Source organism: Neophocaena asiaeorientalis, unplaced genomic scaffold, assembly GCF_003031525.2.
Source record: "Neophocaena asiaeorientalis asiaeorientalis breed wild unplaced genomic scaffold, Neophocaena_asiaeorientalis_V1.1 scaffold327, whole genome shotgun sequence".
NCBI lineage: Eukaryota > Metazoa > Chordata > Mammalia > Artiodactyla > Phocoenidae > Neophocaena > Neophocaena asiaeorientalis.
In genome coordinates, this window is record NW_020174560.1 from 3776733 (window position 1) to 3790023 (window position 13291).

At 47.8% G+C, this 13291-nt stretch overlaps 1 protein-coding gene across 1 annotated transcript; it reads right to left on the reverse strand.

Moving 5' to 3' along the window:
• Positions 1-2573: 2573 nt before the first annotated feature.
• Positions 2574-7096, reverse strand: MRPS23 (mitochondrial ribosomal protein S23). The gene is made up of 5 exons (XM_024757524.1): positions 6926-7096; positions 5930-6100; positions 3741-3818; positions 3306-3432; positions 2574-2956 (listed from the first exon to the last, which is right to left on the reverse strand). Exons 1-5 carry the CDS (start codon positions 6967-6969, stop codon positions 2804-2806), a joined length of 573 nt encoding a protein of 190 aa, XP_024613292.1. The 5' UTR covers positions 6970-7096; the 3' UTR covers positions 2574-2803.
• Between the last annotated feature and the right edge of the window lie 6195 nt (positions 7097-13291).

The window sequence follows — 13291 nt, forward strand, 5'->3', positions numbered from 1 at the left end:
ACTAGTCCAGGGCTCATCCCTCTCCCCAACTCTCTACACTTCCGTAATTTAAAAGGATTCCTGTTCATCTTGTTTTGAAAGTCACTCTTATCTTCCCAACTAGATTTTAAGCTCCTTAAAGAAGGCTGAGAATGAGGTCATACTTCCATTCTCTCCAAACACTATAGGGACCTGGTGATGGCTTTTGCCCACACTGACCATGGGAAGAGTTCTGAATTCCCCAAGGAAGCTTCACACCTTTGACAATGTCTTATTGTTTTCTTTTTTTTTTTTTTTTTTTTTTTTTTGCTGTACGTGGGCCTCTCACTGTTGTGGCCTCTCCCGTTGCGGAGCACAGGCTCCAGACGCGCAGGCTCAGCCACTTTGAGGCATGTGGGATCTTCCCGGACCGGGGCACGAACCCGTGTCCCCTGCATCGGCAGGCAGACTCTCAACCACTGTGCCACCAGGGAAGCCCTATTGTTTTCTTTTTAAAGATTTCCCATCCTGGCTTTCTCAGAAGCCTAGACTTTGGTCACCCACCCCCCAGCAGCCGCCAGTGGGGAGGGGGGTGGCTGTTCAGGGATCCTTCTGTTTGGGGCACTGGGGCTCCTGGGTTCTCTCTCTGGCTCGGGGTGGGGGACAGGGAAGGCGGGAGCACGCTCCCAACCCAGCCCCGCAGCACGCAGACCTCTCCTCATATCGTGCAACCCAACGCGGATCTGTGGGAACTGGCAGCCGCCACCCAGCCGCTCACAATGACATTCCCTTTGACTGTGTTTTGATCACTGAGGTTCAACCTAAAGGTTTGCTACGCGTCCATACGAAGGATCTCTGAGACATTAAGTGGAAAACAAGGTACAGAACAGTATACATTGTGTCCCCCCGTACACACTCAAAATTATTTCTGGAAAGAATGGTGATAGTGGTGTCCGCAGGGAAGGGAAAATGGGAGGGCCAGGGGACAGGAGTGGAAAGGAGGTTGACTTTTCACCTTCAAATTTTGAACCATGAGCATGTATAACTTTTTCTTTAATTATGCAACAAATAATTTTTTTAAACGTCTTCATTTCTACGACAAAGAAACCACCTTGGGCTTCCCTGGTGGCGCAGTGGTTGGGAGTCCGCCTGCCGATGCAGGGGACACGGGTTCGTGCCCCGGGCCGGGAGGATCCCACATGCCGCAGAGCGGCTGGGCCCGTGAGCCATGGCCGCTGAGCCTGCGCGTCCGGAGCCTGTGCTCTGCAATGGGAGAGGCCACAACAGTGAGAGGCCTGCATACCGCAAAAAAATAAACAAAATTTAAAGAAAAAAGAAACCATCTTTTAAATCCCAGAAAGATAAGGTTTCTGAGAATGAGGGAGCCACGATGGCTCTTCTGAGAACAGAACCAACTGCTCCACCTGCCGCAGTCTTCCTCTCAAGGCCAGGCCCGGTATCTGGCACCCAATGGTTGCCTAATGTCGAATGGATGTAATTTACTTCCCCATCTAAATGTAAAGCATTCCCTAAACAAGAGGAATTGTACAACAGTGATAAAGGTTGGGGGGAGAAGCAGCATGGCTGAGAATGGCTTTTTTTTTTTTTTTTTCTGAGAATGGCTTTTGCCTCATGTACTCACTGACCTTCCATTACCTGAGCACCCTGTGCAAGGTGTACAGTCTGTGGGGTGTGGGCCCCACCCTTGACATGCCAGGAGACAGAAGAGACTGCACACAGGAACAGGGGGGAAAAGCTACACAAGTTTTAAAGTAAGAAGTTTCTGGAGCAGCAAATTACTGATAGCTGAAGGGTGTTTTATTTATTCAGTAAAAGATAAGAAAATGAAGAGAGCAGGAGAGTTGGTAAAAACTCGTAAGCACACCCTGACACCAGGGAGGAAAGTGGATGCCGGTGAAGAGCGTCATCCCTCTTGGCAACCCAGTTACCTACAGAGAAGTCATCTGAATTCAGTCTTCAGTGGGATGTAATCATTCATTCACTCAACAAATCTTTCCTGAGCAGCCTACTACCTGCAGGTCTATGCTAACCATCTCCAGCACTCAATCCATGAGATTAAAGTTATAGTCTTGGCCTTGGTCCATCATCAATGATAGGTCCTCATTCTCACTGCAAAGCACAAGTCAGCCTGGCCTCTCAAGCAAAAAGTACAAAGATTAGCTGCAGACACAGCTGGCCAGGGAACCACACCTGATGTGCAAGTAAAAGTCTGATGGATCACGAGAAGAGAAACGGGCTTCCCTGGTGGCACAGTGGTTGAGAGTCCGCCTGCTGATGCAGGGGACACGGGTTCGTGCCCCGGTCCGGGAAGATCCCACATACCGCGGAGCGGCTGGGCCCGTGAGCCGTGGCCGCTGAGCCTGCACGTCTGGAGCCTGTGCTCCGCAACGGGAGAGGCCACAGCAGTGAGAGACCCGCGCACCGCAAAAAAAATAAAAATTAAAAAAAAAAAAAAAAGAGAGAAGAGAAACATACCAGAGAATCAAATGTGAACACAAAACCCCAAGCAAACCTACTAAGAATGAGTCCCATTCAAACAATACTTACAAAGGTTTCCTCATGCTATTTACAGTTTTAAAGTAAACTTACTTTATAAGCACCGAGGAATTCTTTGTTTAATACCGTCCTAACATAAAAGTTCACATAACTGCTTCTTCAAACCATGATACAGAGCTTTATGACAACCTAGAAGTGGAAACCAAGAGAAGGCAAACGTGATGCCTTAGCGATGAAGAAACGTTTACACAGTTCAACTGTTAAAAACAGTACAACATTCACGTAGTGAATCCAGTTTGGATGTCAGTATACACAGCATACAAGTTCTTCAGGGAGGTGAGAGGCCTGTCGACTGTTCTCCAGGTGCCCCCAAATGCTGGGCCTGTGGATCTTCTTTCAGAGACTGGTTCTCCTCCAACGCAGTCTGGGGCTTGACACCCATGGGTTCAGATTTCCAGGAAATGTGACTACCATCCTGTTGCTTAAAAGACCAGATATAAGTACGTCACACAGATGTTATGACTTTCAGTCAATCGGCTGAAGCTTTATGACTAGCACATTCTATCACTGACTCAAAAATCTAACATTAATATCTCAGGTCAAATTTGATTACAACAAATAATAAAAGTCTCTACAGAACCACAATTTTAAAAGCCCTCGTGACAACTCACTTGTTCCAAGCCGCAGTCCTTACCACAAAAATCTAGTCTATTCAATCTAACGGTATTTGACCTGGAGCCGCGGTTGGGGAAAGAAAACCAAGCCTTCCTTTAACCTCTGACAAACAGACAACCAATCCTAGTAATAGTTTTAGCTAACAAAATACTCACAGTCCTTGCCTCTCCTACTCGTCTTAAAATGACACCTTCTGCCAATAAAGCCTTCCCTGCTTCCACAAATAACTTCTCTTCATCTGTTTCTCCAAGTTTCTGTAGCTCAATGTACTTTTCCACAAACCTAGAATTCCAAGCAGTCACATCTTCAGTCTGTATATTGAGAGCTGTCAAGACATGCTATTACACAGTCCTGAGTATTCCCTTAAGAGAACTTCCTAGGGAGTTTGGGATTGCCACGTACACACTGCTCTATTTAAAACAGATAACCAACAAGGACCTATGGTTTAAAAAAAGAGTTAATTAAAAAAAAAAAAGAGATCTTCCTATAGGAACATCTTTTTCCTCAAGTGGAATGCGACAAAACCCCTCAAATTGACAACTAAATCCTAAAAAAAAGAAAGGTAACCAAAGACTTATGGAATGGCTTACCGTTGACAGGTAGACTTGAAGTTTGGATTGAACAGATCAAAAGCTTTTTGACCAGATCCATAGGTTGAATAAAATTTCCTAGAAAGTACAAAACAACACAATATAAATCTCCAGTTATAGATCGTGGCCAAGAATGGAGGAAAGAATAACTGCTGGGCCCTGAGGAACCGAGTATAACATGACCTACAGACCTTTTTTGTTCGTTTTAAATAAGCAATGCAGGCACATGGTAAATACATCAAATGTTACAGAAAGGTATCCAGTGAAAAGTAACACTCCTCCCCGCCTCTGCACCCTAAACTCCCAGTCCCCTCCCCTTAAGCAACGCTAACCCGTTTCTTGTGCATCCACCCAGGAATGTTCTACCACTATACAACCATACATGCATCTATCATTCCCTGTCCCCAGCCACGCTGTTTAACCCCAAGGATACTAAACACATCTTTCCTTTTTACTTAATATTTCTCAGAGATCATTTCAAATCAGGGCACGTAGATTGTTTCTAGTCCTTTGCTACTTTAGACAGTGTTGCAATGATTACCTTTATCTATATTTCTTAGTGTACCGTGCAAATAAGCCTGTGGAATAATTTCATAAAAATGGTATTGCTGGGTCAAGGTATGTGCCTTTGTAATTTGGCCTTGCGAACTGCCAGAATGCTTGCCAAAGGGGCTGTGCCAACTTATACCCACACCGGGAAGGCAGGAGACCGCCTATTTCTATACACCCGCACCTAATTGTGTCTCCTGACGTTTTGACCTTTGTCTATCTGACAGGTGAAATATTATAATTCATTGTAGTTTTGCTTTTCTTATGAAACAGGTTGAACATCGTTTCATGTTTAAAAGCAAATGAATTTCCTTTTCTGTGACCTGTCCACGTTCTTTGCCTATTTTTCCTTTGGGTCTTTCTCTCGACTCATAAGCAAACTTTATAGCAATATAAACAGGAATTAGCCCTCCGTCATACATGTCGCAAAATTTTTTCCCAGTATGTCACCTGACTTTTGATTTTGCTTATTTATGATAGTTTTTGTGTGCAGAAATTTTAATATTTTCATCTATGGCTTCTGGGTTTTTATATCATGCTTAGGTAGGCTTTTATCACAGAGATTATTTTTTAAATTACCCCATAGTTTCTTCTAGAACTTTTACGACTTCACTTATTACATTTAGGTTTTGATAAAACGGAAATTTATTTTGTTGTTTTAAGTTCTTAAAGATATCAAAAACACCAAAAAAAAAAAAAAAGGCCAAAAAGATAAAGGTTCAAAAAACGATTTAAGTATAAGGTGTTATTATTTTGGCCTTAACAGCAATAAAAGAGGAAGCAGTAAAATATTCCACATTCTCCAGTGACCATCACCCAGTTCCACTGCCACGCACACAGTAGAAGCACAAATGATTTTAATGTGTAAGTGACCTTGAAAGCATCCTGACCGAGAGCATGCAATGGACCTGAGCAGAAAACTACTGAAGAAGTATTTAATGCCCCAGAGATCTCTGAAAATTTACAAGCAGAGCCAGAACGTACTTGTTCTCCTACCTCAAAGGAGTGTCGTGGGAGAAAAAAAAAAAAAAAAAAGATTTGTCAGGTGAAAGGTGCCTGGACCTCAATAGAGAAAATGACTTTATAAATTGTTTTCTTACATCCAGGAATAGGGGTAAGAATAAGGTATATGTATTAATTTCAATTAGGCACAATCTCTGATCTTAACATTTAAAGAGAAAAGAAACTGTACACACTCTGGATACTAAAAACTGACATCCGTATTTGAAGGAAAGGGCTTTGTCAGTGATTTCCCAGTAAGTTGACCCTGAGCCTCACTGTTCTCCTGACTAAAATGGAGACGAGGATACCGACCGACCTTGCAGGGTTGAAGTAAGACCTAAATGAGATAACGTTGGTTAAGGGCTTAGCACGGTGCCAGTCACCAAACAGATGTGCAGAAACACCTAGCTATCATTGCAATGATCAGTCAGTTGTTGGGCTCCAGATTCTACTTCTCCGAACTTCTGCTTGTCTCACGTACGGGAGGGGCTCTGATTCCCTAATCTGGCTAGATAGACAAGACCGGCTCCACAGAGCAAGCCCAGACTCAATTCCTATTTGAGTTGTCAGACTGCTGGCTAAACCTTTCCTTCTAAAGTTCTGCAGCCTCCTGTCCACCATACGGGCCCGGCACTCACGCTCTAATCCGATCCTCGTAGTAGAAGATGTCCTGGATGTGAGCTTTCGCTTTGCCGTATCGCAAGCGGGGCCTTCGGAAGACCGGCTCCCTCAGTGGCGGGAAGGCATTATATATGTCAAACCAGAGGGGCTTCTCCTTCAACACACTAGCCCGCATCAGGTCCCGCGTCCTGAAGGAAGGGTAAAGAACGAAGGTTAGAGGGCTTCCCTGGTGGCACAGTGGTTAAGAATACGCCTACCAATGCAGGAGACACGGGTTCGAGCCCTCGTCTGGGAAGATCCCACATGCACGGGGCAACTAAGCCCGTGTGCCTACAACTACTGAGCCTGCGAGCCACAACTAATGAGCCCACGTGCCACACTACTGAAGCCCGGGCGCCTAGAGCCCGTGCTCCGCAACAAGAGAAGCCGCCGCAATGAGAAGCCCGCGCACCACAACGAAGAGGAGCCCCTGCTCGCCGCAACTAGAAAAAAACCAGCGCACAGCAAGAAGACCCACTGCAGCCAAAAATTAATTAATTAACTTAAAACCAAGGTCAGTCAGTGAATCAGTGTAGCCGCAGCCTGGGACACCGGCGGGGTCACAGAGTCCGGAAGACACCCGGAAGGAGGGCAGAGCAGGAAGTCCCCTACCTACAGGTAAGATGTTTCCATATTCCAAACCAACCTAACAGTGCTCGGGAGTTAATCTTCCACCTTCTTATATGCGTCCCACCCCCCTCGCCCCATCCCCGTCCCGTCAAGGAAAATGCAAAGACGGTCCCGCCAGGCCCATCAGCCCCTTCCTCCCTTCCTCTTCCTAGAGACCTCCACTCGGGGAGCGGACAGGTGCGATCTTGAACGTGAGAGCTAAGAAATTCAGGGGTGACGTAGTCAAGCACAATTCTTCAGAAACAGGAGAGAGCACAAGAGAGGCCTGACCGGGCTCAGACCCACCCAAGAAAGGGCGTAAAAAGGGGAGGCGCCCTCGGCCCACCCCGGCTCCGAGCACGCACCGCGAGAAAATGCTCCCCACGGTTTCCAGGCGGCTCCCCGCCATGCCCGGCACCTCGGATCCCGTGCGGTTCCTCGTACCGGAACCGGAAGCGCCCGCAGCAGGCAAAGTGACTGTAAGTCGCGGGCCGAGCCGCGGATCTCTGGGCTACCGCCCCGGCCCCGACGGGAGGGCGGAGCCAGGCAGAAGCAAAGGATGGCCGCATCGACACGCCATCGGCTACACGCCAGGTTCAGACAGGAGCACTCGATAGCCGAGCCGCCAGGGAGGGAGCGAGCCAAAGCCCGGCAGAAGCAATAAATGACCGATCCAGGGGAGGGGTTAATTGTGGTGGCTGCTTTACCCTCTCTGGCCTTATTGAGCCAACTCCGCCCAAGAAGACCGGGCCGTGCGGAGGGAAGATGACGGGGAGGGAGGAGGGAGGCGCAGCCTAGGTCCTGGGAGAGCCAACTAGTCAAGGAATTCGTAAGGCAGAGCTAAGAGGTCACCAGCTGTAGGTACGGGCTGCACCTAATTTTGGTTGGAGTCAAAGACTGCGCGGAAGGAAACCGAGGCCCGGGGAGGAACGTCACCCGCCCAGGGTCACCCTAGAGCCCAAGCCTCCGTCCTCCGTCTCCTATTGTTTAGCGCTCCCCACTAAACCCTTTGGCCCTGGAGCGCCACCTGCATGCGCTCTAATAGGGATGCTGCGGGCAGCTAGTGTTTTCTCCCCGGGAGGCGTCGCTAGCTAGCCGTTCCTTAGAGCTTGAAAAGTGAAAGTGTCCGGAACAAACAAATTCCGAGAAGGAAACTCAAAAATCTGGGGAAGTATCCTCTCAGGATAACCTTTTGTCCCAACAGTCATACTTTGGGTAAAGTACCCCATAGAAATTAAAACACAATTTCACGAGGGTATTTGTGCAGAGATCGTCATTGCAGCATTGTTTGTAATGCACCCTCCCAACCATCGAATGGGAGATGGCTGGAAAATTATGCTTCATATAATCTATGGAGTCCTATGCAGCTATTGAAATGAACGAGCTAGATCCATACGTATTGACCTAGATGAACGCCCACGACTTATTGTTAAATGAAAAGGGAAATTGCAGAGAAGGTCTTTAATCAAAAGAAAAAAGAAATCTTTTAGACGTGTTTGTATGAGGATAGAAACTATGTGGAAAGGCACCTATGGCTGTGAACATTGATTATCTCCAGTGAGATTGCAGGAGGGGAAGGGAGAATTCTTTTTCTTTATGTATTCTTCAGAGTTTGACCTGTGAAGAGTTTGTATTCATTTTTGAACTTTTTAATCCAGTGAAATGTTCTGAATCACATACACACACAATATCTCCGGGGAGCCCATTATCTTTGTCATCAAGAAAGTGTCAAGTCATCCCAGAGTCCTCCCTGCTCTCTGGGAGGCTGGTGAGGTGGAGGGGGATGTCTGATGAGCAGTTAATGCTTGCTTGTGTTCTCTCACCGAATCCACACACCTACCCACAACTGGCTGTTGTTATCCCCATCATAGATGAGAATGTGAGGCCACAGGGAGTAAAGTAACTTGTCTGATAGGTAACTGACAGAGCCAGGCTTCCAGCCCGACCTAGGCACTTTCTAGGACCCCACAATGCCTCCTTAGCCATGCCTCCGGCTGGAGACTGATGGGCTGAGAAGTCAGGCCAAACTGGCGCCAGGGGCAGGGGACAGGGTGATCTGAGGCCGAGGGCTGAGAGGTGGGTTTCACTGCTGCCTCAGGACCCTCTGGAGCAGGGAAGAGAGAGCACAGCTCTGGCCGCTGGGCCAAGCATGGAGTCCTAGGCAGGTCTACAAGACTTTGCTCTAGGGAGAGCAAACATACTTGCAGCTAAATATAGTCTTCCCAGGCTTCAAAACAAGTTTCTAATTCCATCCAAGTAAGAACTAGCTGCCAGCCCAGACCACAGACACCCTTCCCTTCTCATACTCGGGACTGCCCTGTAGGCCACTGCTGTTACCCAGTTACCGCTGCTAAAGAATTAGAAGGGCTTATTGCAAGTTCAGGGAGGGGAGCCAAAGACCCAAACGCTCGATGGGGGAGGAATTGCAAGGTGGCAGTTTTCTCTCTAGATCTTCTTGGGGAAGTCCCTTCCTCTTCTGAGCCTTTCAAGTTTCCCCTCCAGCATCGTATTTCATGCTTCTGTGACTGAGAACGGAATGTTGGTGGGTAGTGTAAGGAACCATGGAGATGTGGGAGCAAAGATGCATTGGGAACCCTCTGAACCTGCAACAGGAAGTTGCATCCCAGGGAGCATTCATTCATCACGTAGGAGGGAGCTGGGGGCCGGCAGAATGGACAGTAGAGGTTTTCTGTCTTCTCAACCAGGCCTCTCAAAGCTGCAAGAAGCTGATGCACTCATGCCATGCACCACACCAGGGACCTGGATTATCTCCTTCAATAGTTCAACTACCTGAGGCCATAGATCATGTCCTGATAATCTTACAGATAAAGGAATAGAGCTTGTAAACTCTCCAGAAGGTCATATTCCTTCCACAATACCGCTTGGCCCCATTTTGTCCCACTGCATCACACTTAGATGTGCCCATTAATCCTGTCATCTTGGGCACTTACAGAACTTTTCAAGCCTCTCTTTCCCCATGTAACATTTGGCGGTGTCTGCTCATTGCCAGAGTAACAGCGATCATTCATGTAAAGCACGCATCACAGTGCCTATACATAGTAAGTGCTTGTAACAGGCATGTCTAGTGGCTGTTACAGCATCACTTCTGCTGTTGTGTCCTGTAATCCACTGATTGCCACCTGAGACTGCAACATTTTGATGATATTTCACAGATCGCCTTAATGTTTTATTTTCTTGTTAAATGATCCATTCATCCCACAAACATTTTGGTGCCCACCTGACCCTGTGCTGAGTCCTGGAGAAGCTGGCTGTCCAGAGGGGGAGACAGAGAGGCAAATGCATAATTGATAAGTTATGTGCTGAACAGCTTATTGACTATTGGGTAGCTAGGGCTGCCATAACAAAATACCACAGACTGAATGGCTTAAACAACAGAAATCTATTGTCTCACAGTTCTGGAGACTGGAAGTCAGACAGAGATCAAGGTGTTGGCAGGGCTAGTTTCTTCAGAGGCCTCTCTCCCCGGTTTGGAGATGGCTGTCTTCTCCCTGTGTCTTCACACGGTCTTCCCTCTGTGTGTGTCCATGTCCTCTTCTTATGACTCCAGTCATATTGGATTCAGGCCCAAACTAATGACCTCATTTTTACTTAAATACCTCTTTAAAGATGCTATCTCCAAACACAGCCACATCCTGAGGTACTGGGGGTTAGGACCTCAGTGTATGAATTTTGGAGGGACACCATTCAGCCCACAACATTGATCAACAAGGACTGGCACTGAATAGCTTCCATTTGCCTGCCCAGAGCCACACCCACTGTGTGCCCTTCTTCACCCAGCTCTGCTTCCGCCCCCGGAGGCTGACTTCGAGGACTGCATCCTCCAGACCTTGCCCTCTGTTTCACCAATGGGAGGCATTGGTCAGGGACTGGGAAGAAGGAGGAGACAGAAGTCATTCCCACCCCTCCTCCCTATACAATCCAGGACCGTAAAGTCTTAGATCCACAGGGCGGCCTCTTCACACCCAGCTCTCTCCCCAGGTTCCAGTCTCCTCCCTTCTCTTCAGGCCTAGAGACGGCCAACTGATCCCCTCTGTACCACCCGTAGGGTCTAGGCCATCCCTTGAGGCTTCCCTACAGTCTGCCCACATCTTTGTAATTAGCGCCCAGGAGTTTGTCTGACAAAAAGAACAAGCACATCTCCAATAGCAGAAGAGCTTTGGCAAGTGAACCCCCCAGCATCCTGATGAAATCATGAATACTGCAGAGAGCCAGGGCCAGAGAGCAGTTAGATGTTGCTTTAAGAGGGGAGGAAAGCAGTAATATATATTCAATCCACAGGACAGGGCCCAGGAAGAGGAAGGGCACGGAGGGGGGGGGGTCTTCAAAGAAGAGGCAGGAGTGCCCCCTCTCACCTCCATGCTGTTTGTCTCCTGGCCCAGACCCTCCCTCCTTGGAGGCCCACACCTCCACTTCCTTTCAACAGTCAGGTGGGAAGGCGCTTCAGCCCCAGCACACACAGCCAGGCTGCATGGATGTGCCCCCGGGACCTGCTCGCTCCCTCACCTTCTCTCTCTCACTTTGCGGGGCCTGGCATTGTAACTGTCTGCTTGTCTGAGTCTGTCTAGCTGGGCCTCTTTGAGGCAGCAACCAGGACTCTTATCTCTGCCTCCCCACACCCAGCCTGGTGCTTGGCCCAGAGCTGGCTCATAGAAAGAATTTTCTAGTTGAACAGCACGGAGAAATAAAACCAAGTTAGAGCAAATGAGGATGCAGCGACCTCAGCCCTCCTTTGCTGCCCTCCTTCCTGGAGGCCTTCCCTGGATACACCCATAGGGAGAAAGCTGTGGTTGAATGGAAGCAATCCTCCACCCTATCAGGCCCCTGGTCACTTCCCGTTCTGGCTGTCCTCTGTGCCTCACTGATAGGATAGATCCCTTTTATAAACCTCTGAGCCTCAGCTTGTCTTCTGTGAAATGGGCATCATAGCACCCACCACATAGCCTTGTTAATACCTATAGTTAACCAGTGGGTTAACCAGTGGGTTAACCAGTGGGTTAACCAGTGGGTTAATACTTGTAGAGTGCTCAGAACTGTGCCTGGTGTATAGTAATTGCTCGATAAATAGGAGTAATGATGATAACAATTTCTGACCATTCCATGCCCAAGGGCAACAGATCACAATGTACTCAATCACACCTACAATTAAATCTCATCTAACAATTTTCAAGGCATTTTCTTTCTTTCTTTCTTCCTTCCTTCCTTCCCTTTCTTTCTTTCTTTCTTTCTTTTTTCAGGGATTGAACGCAGGCCCTCAGCAGCGAAAATGTGGAGACCTATCCACTGGATGGCCAGGGAATTCCCTCAAGGCATTTTCACATGGCTGCCCATTCATTTCTTCAGCAAACAGCAGCCTTGCCCCCAAGGAGAATCCAGTTCAGGCAGAGGAGAGAGAAGCACTTTGTGCCTACCTGCCCTGGGTGGTCTGTATCACTGTGGCTCTTGTTGTAGCCAAGGAAACAGGAGCCAGCTAGGTCTGGCCTTTTGTTATCAGAATTAAAGTCCAGTGGGAACCACGCTGTGGAGTTTTCCCAGCAGAAGATGAGACCCTTGCAGGCACACATTTCGGGGCTGGGGTAGGCCCTTCTTCTCTTGGGGGAGGCAGAGCCCTCCATCTTTAATGTGTACCTGAAGGTCATGGGGTTCTTGGAAAATGCAGATTCTGACCCAGTAGTTCTGGGGTGAGGCCTGAAACTGCATTTCTAAAAAAACTTCCAGGCTGACGCCAATACTGCTGGTCTGCAGATAGAGTAATCGACTCACCCAAGTTTGCCACGGACTTTCCTGGTTTTAGCATTGAAAGTTCCACATCCGCACATCCGAGGAAACCACTCAGTCCTGGAAAACCAGAACAGTTGGTTACCGTCTCCACAGACCACGCTTTGAATGGCAAGGTCAGATCAAGACAGGCTCGTGCTGAGTTTGTACTGAGCTTCACAACTCCTCCCTGCAGAGTCCCTGGAATAATCCTCCTGGCCTGATAAAGGACTGTGACTATAGAAATGACAGTCCAGGTAGATGCTGGTTTTGTGGGGCCTGAGGCTTATGTAATCTCAATGGCCCTTTTAAGAAAATGGTACAAAAATATCCTTGCTTTGCAAATTTTACCAAACAGAAGACCATGTGAACAGAGTAAACTTCCTCGTCTGGCTTCAGGCCACACAGGTGCTCGGGTCTTCCTTCTGGGAACATGGTGTTTGGGCCCCTTGGTGGCCAGCAACTGCCGCTTCTGAGAGATCACCACCAGGTGGCAGTAGATCTACACAGCCCCCTTCAACACCCCAACCCACCCCCTCACCCCACCATCAACTCCAGAAACTTCCAAATCTTTCTCCAGCTGGTCTAGCCAATTAATCCAATGAATATTAATCTATGCTGTGATAATGGGCAAAAGGGGTTCATGTGCGGCTCTCAGCAGCATATTTGCCATTTAATGGAAATGCTAAGATTGTTTTTAAAATCAGATAAAGAATTGTTTTAAAATCAGATAAAGTCATCTGATGTTTTTAAAATCAGATAAAGAATTGTTTTAAAATCAGATAAAGTCATCAGATAGATGACTTCCGGGCATGCTGTTGAAGAGGTTTTTAAGCAGGTGGACCTTTCTGTGCTCTACAAATTGCAGTTATGCAGGGGTTCTAAGTCTTATCACCTGTTCCCGCCACCCCAATATATAGCTTAGTGTTTAGGCACCAGCTCTGGAGTTCAGCTGC

Coding starts and splice junctions, on each gene's coding strand:
- MRPS23 (XM_024757524.1), bottom strand. CDS start 6,969: ATGGCGGGGAGCCGCCTGGAAACCGTGGGGAGCATTTTCTCGCG. Junction 6,101..6,925: donor GTGGGGAGCATTTTCTCGCG/GTGCGTGCTCGG, acceptor CCCTTCCTTCAG/GACGCGGGACCTGATGCGGG. Junction 3,433..3,740: donor TTCAAGTCTACCTGTCAACG/GTAAGCCATTCC, acceptor TTGGAATTCTAG/GTTTGTGGAAAAGTACATTG.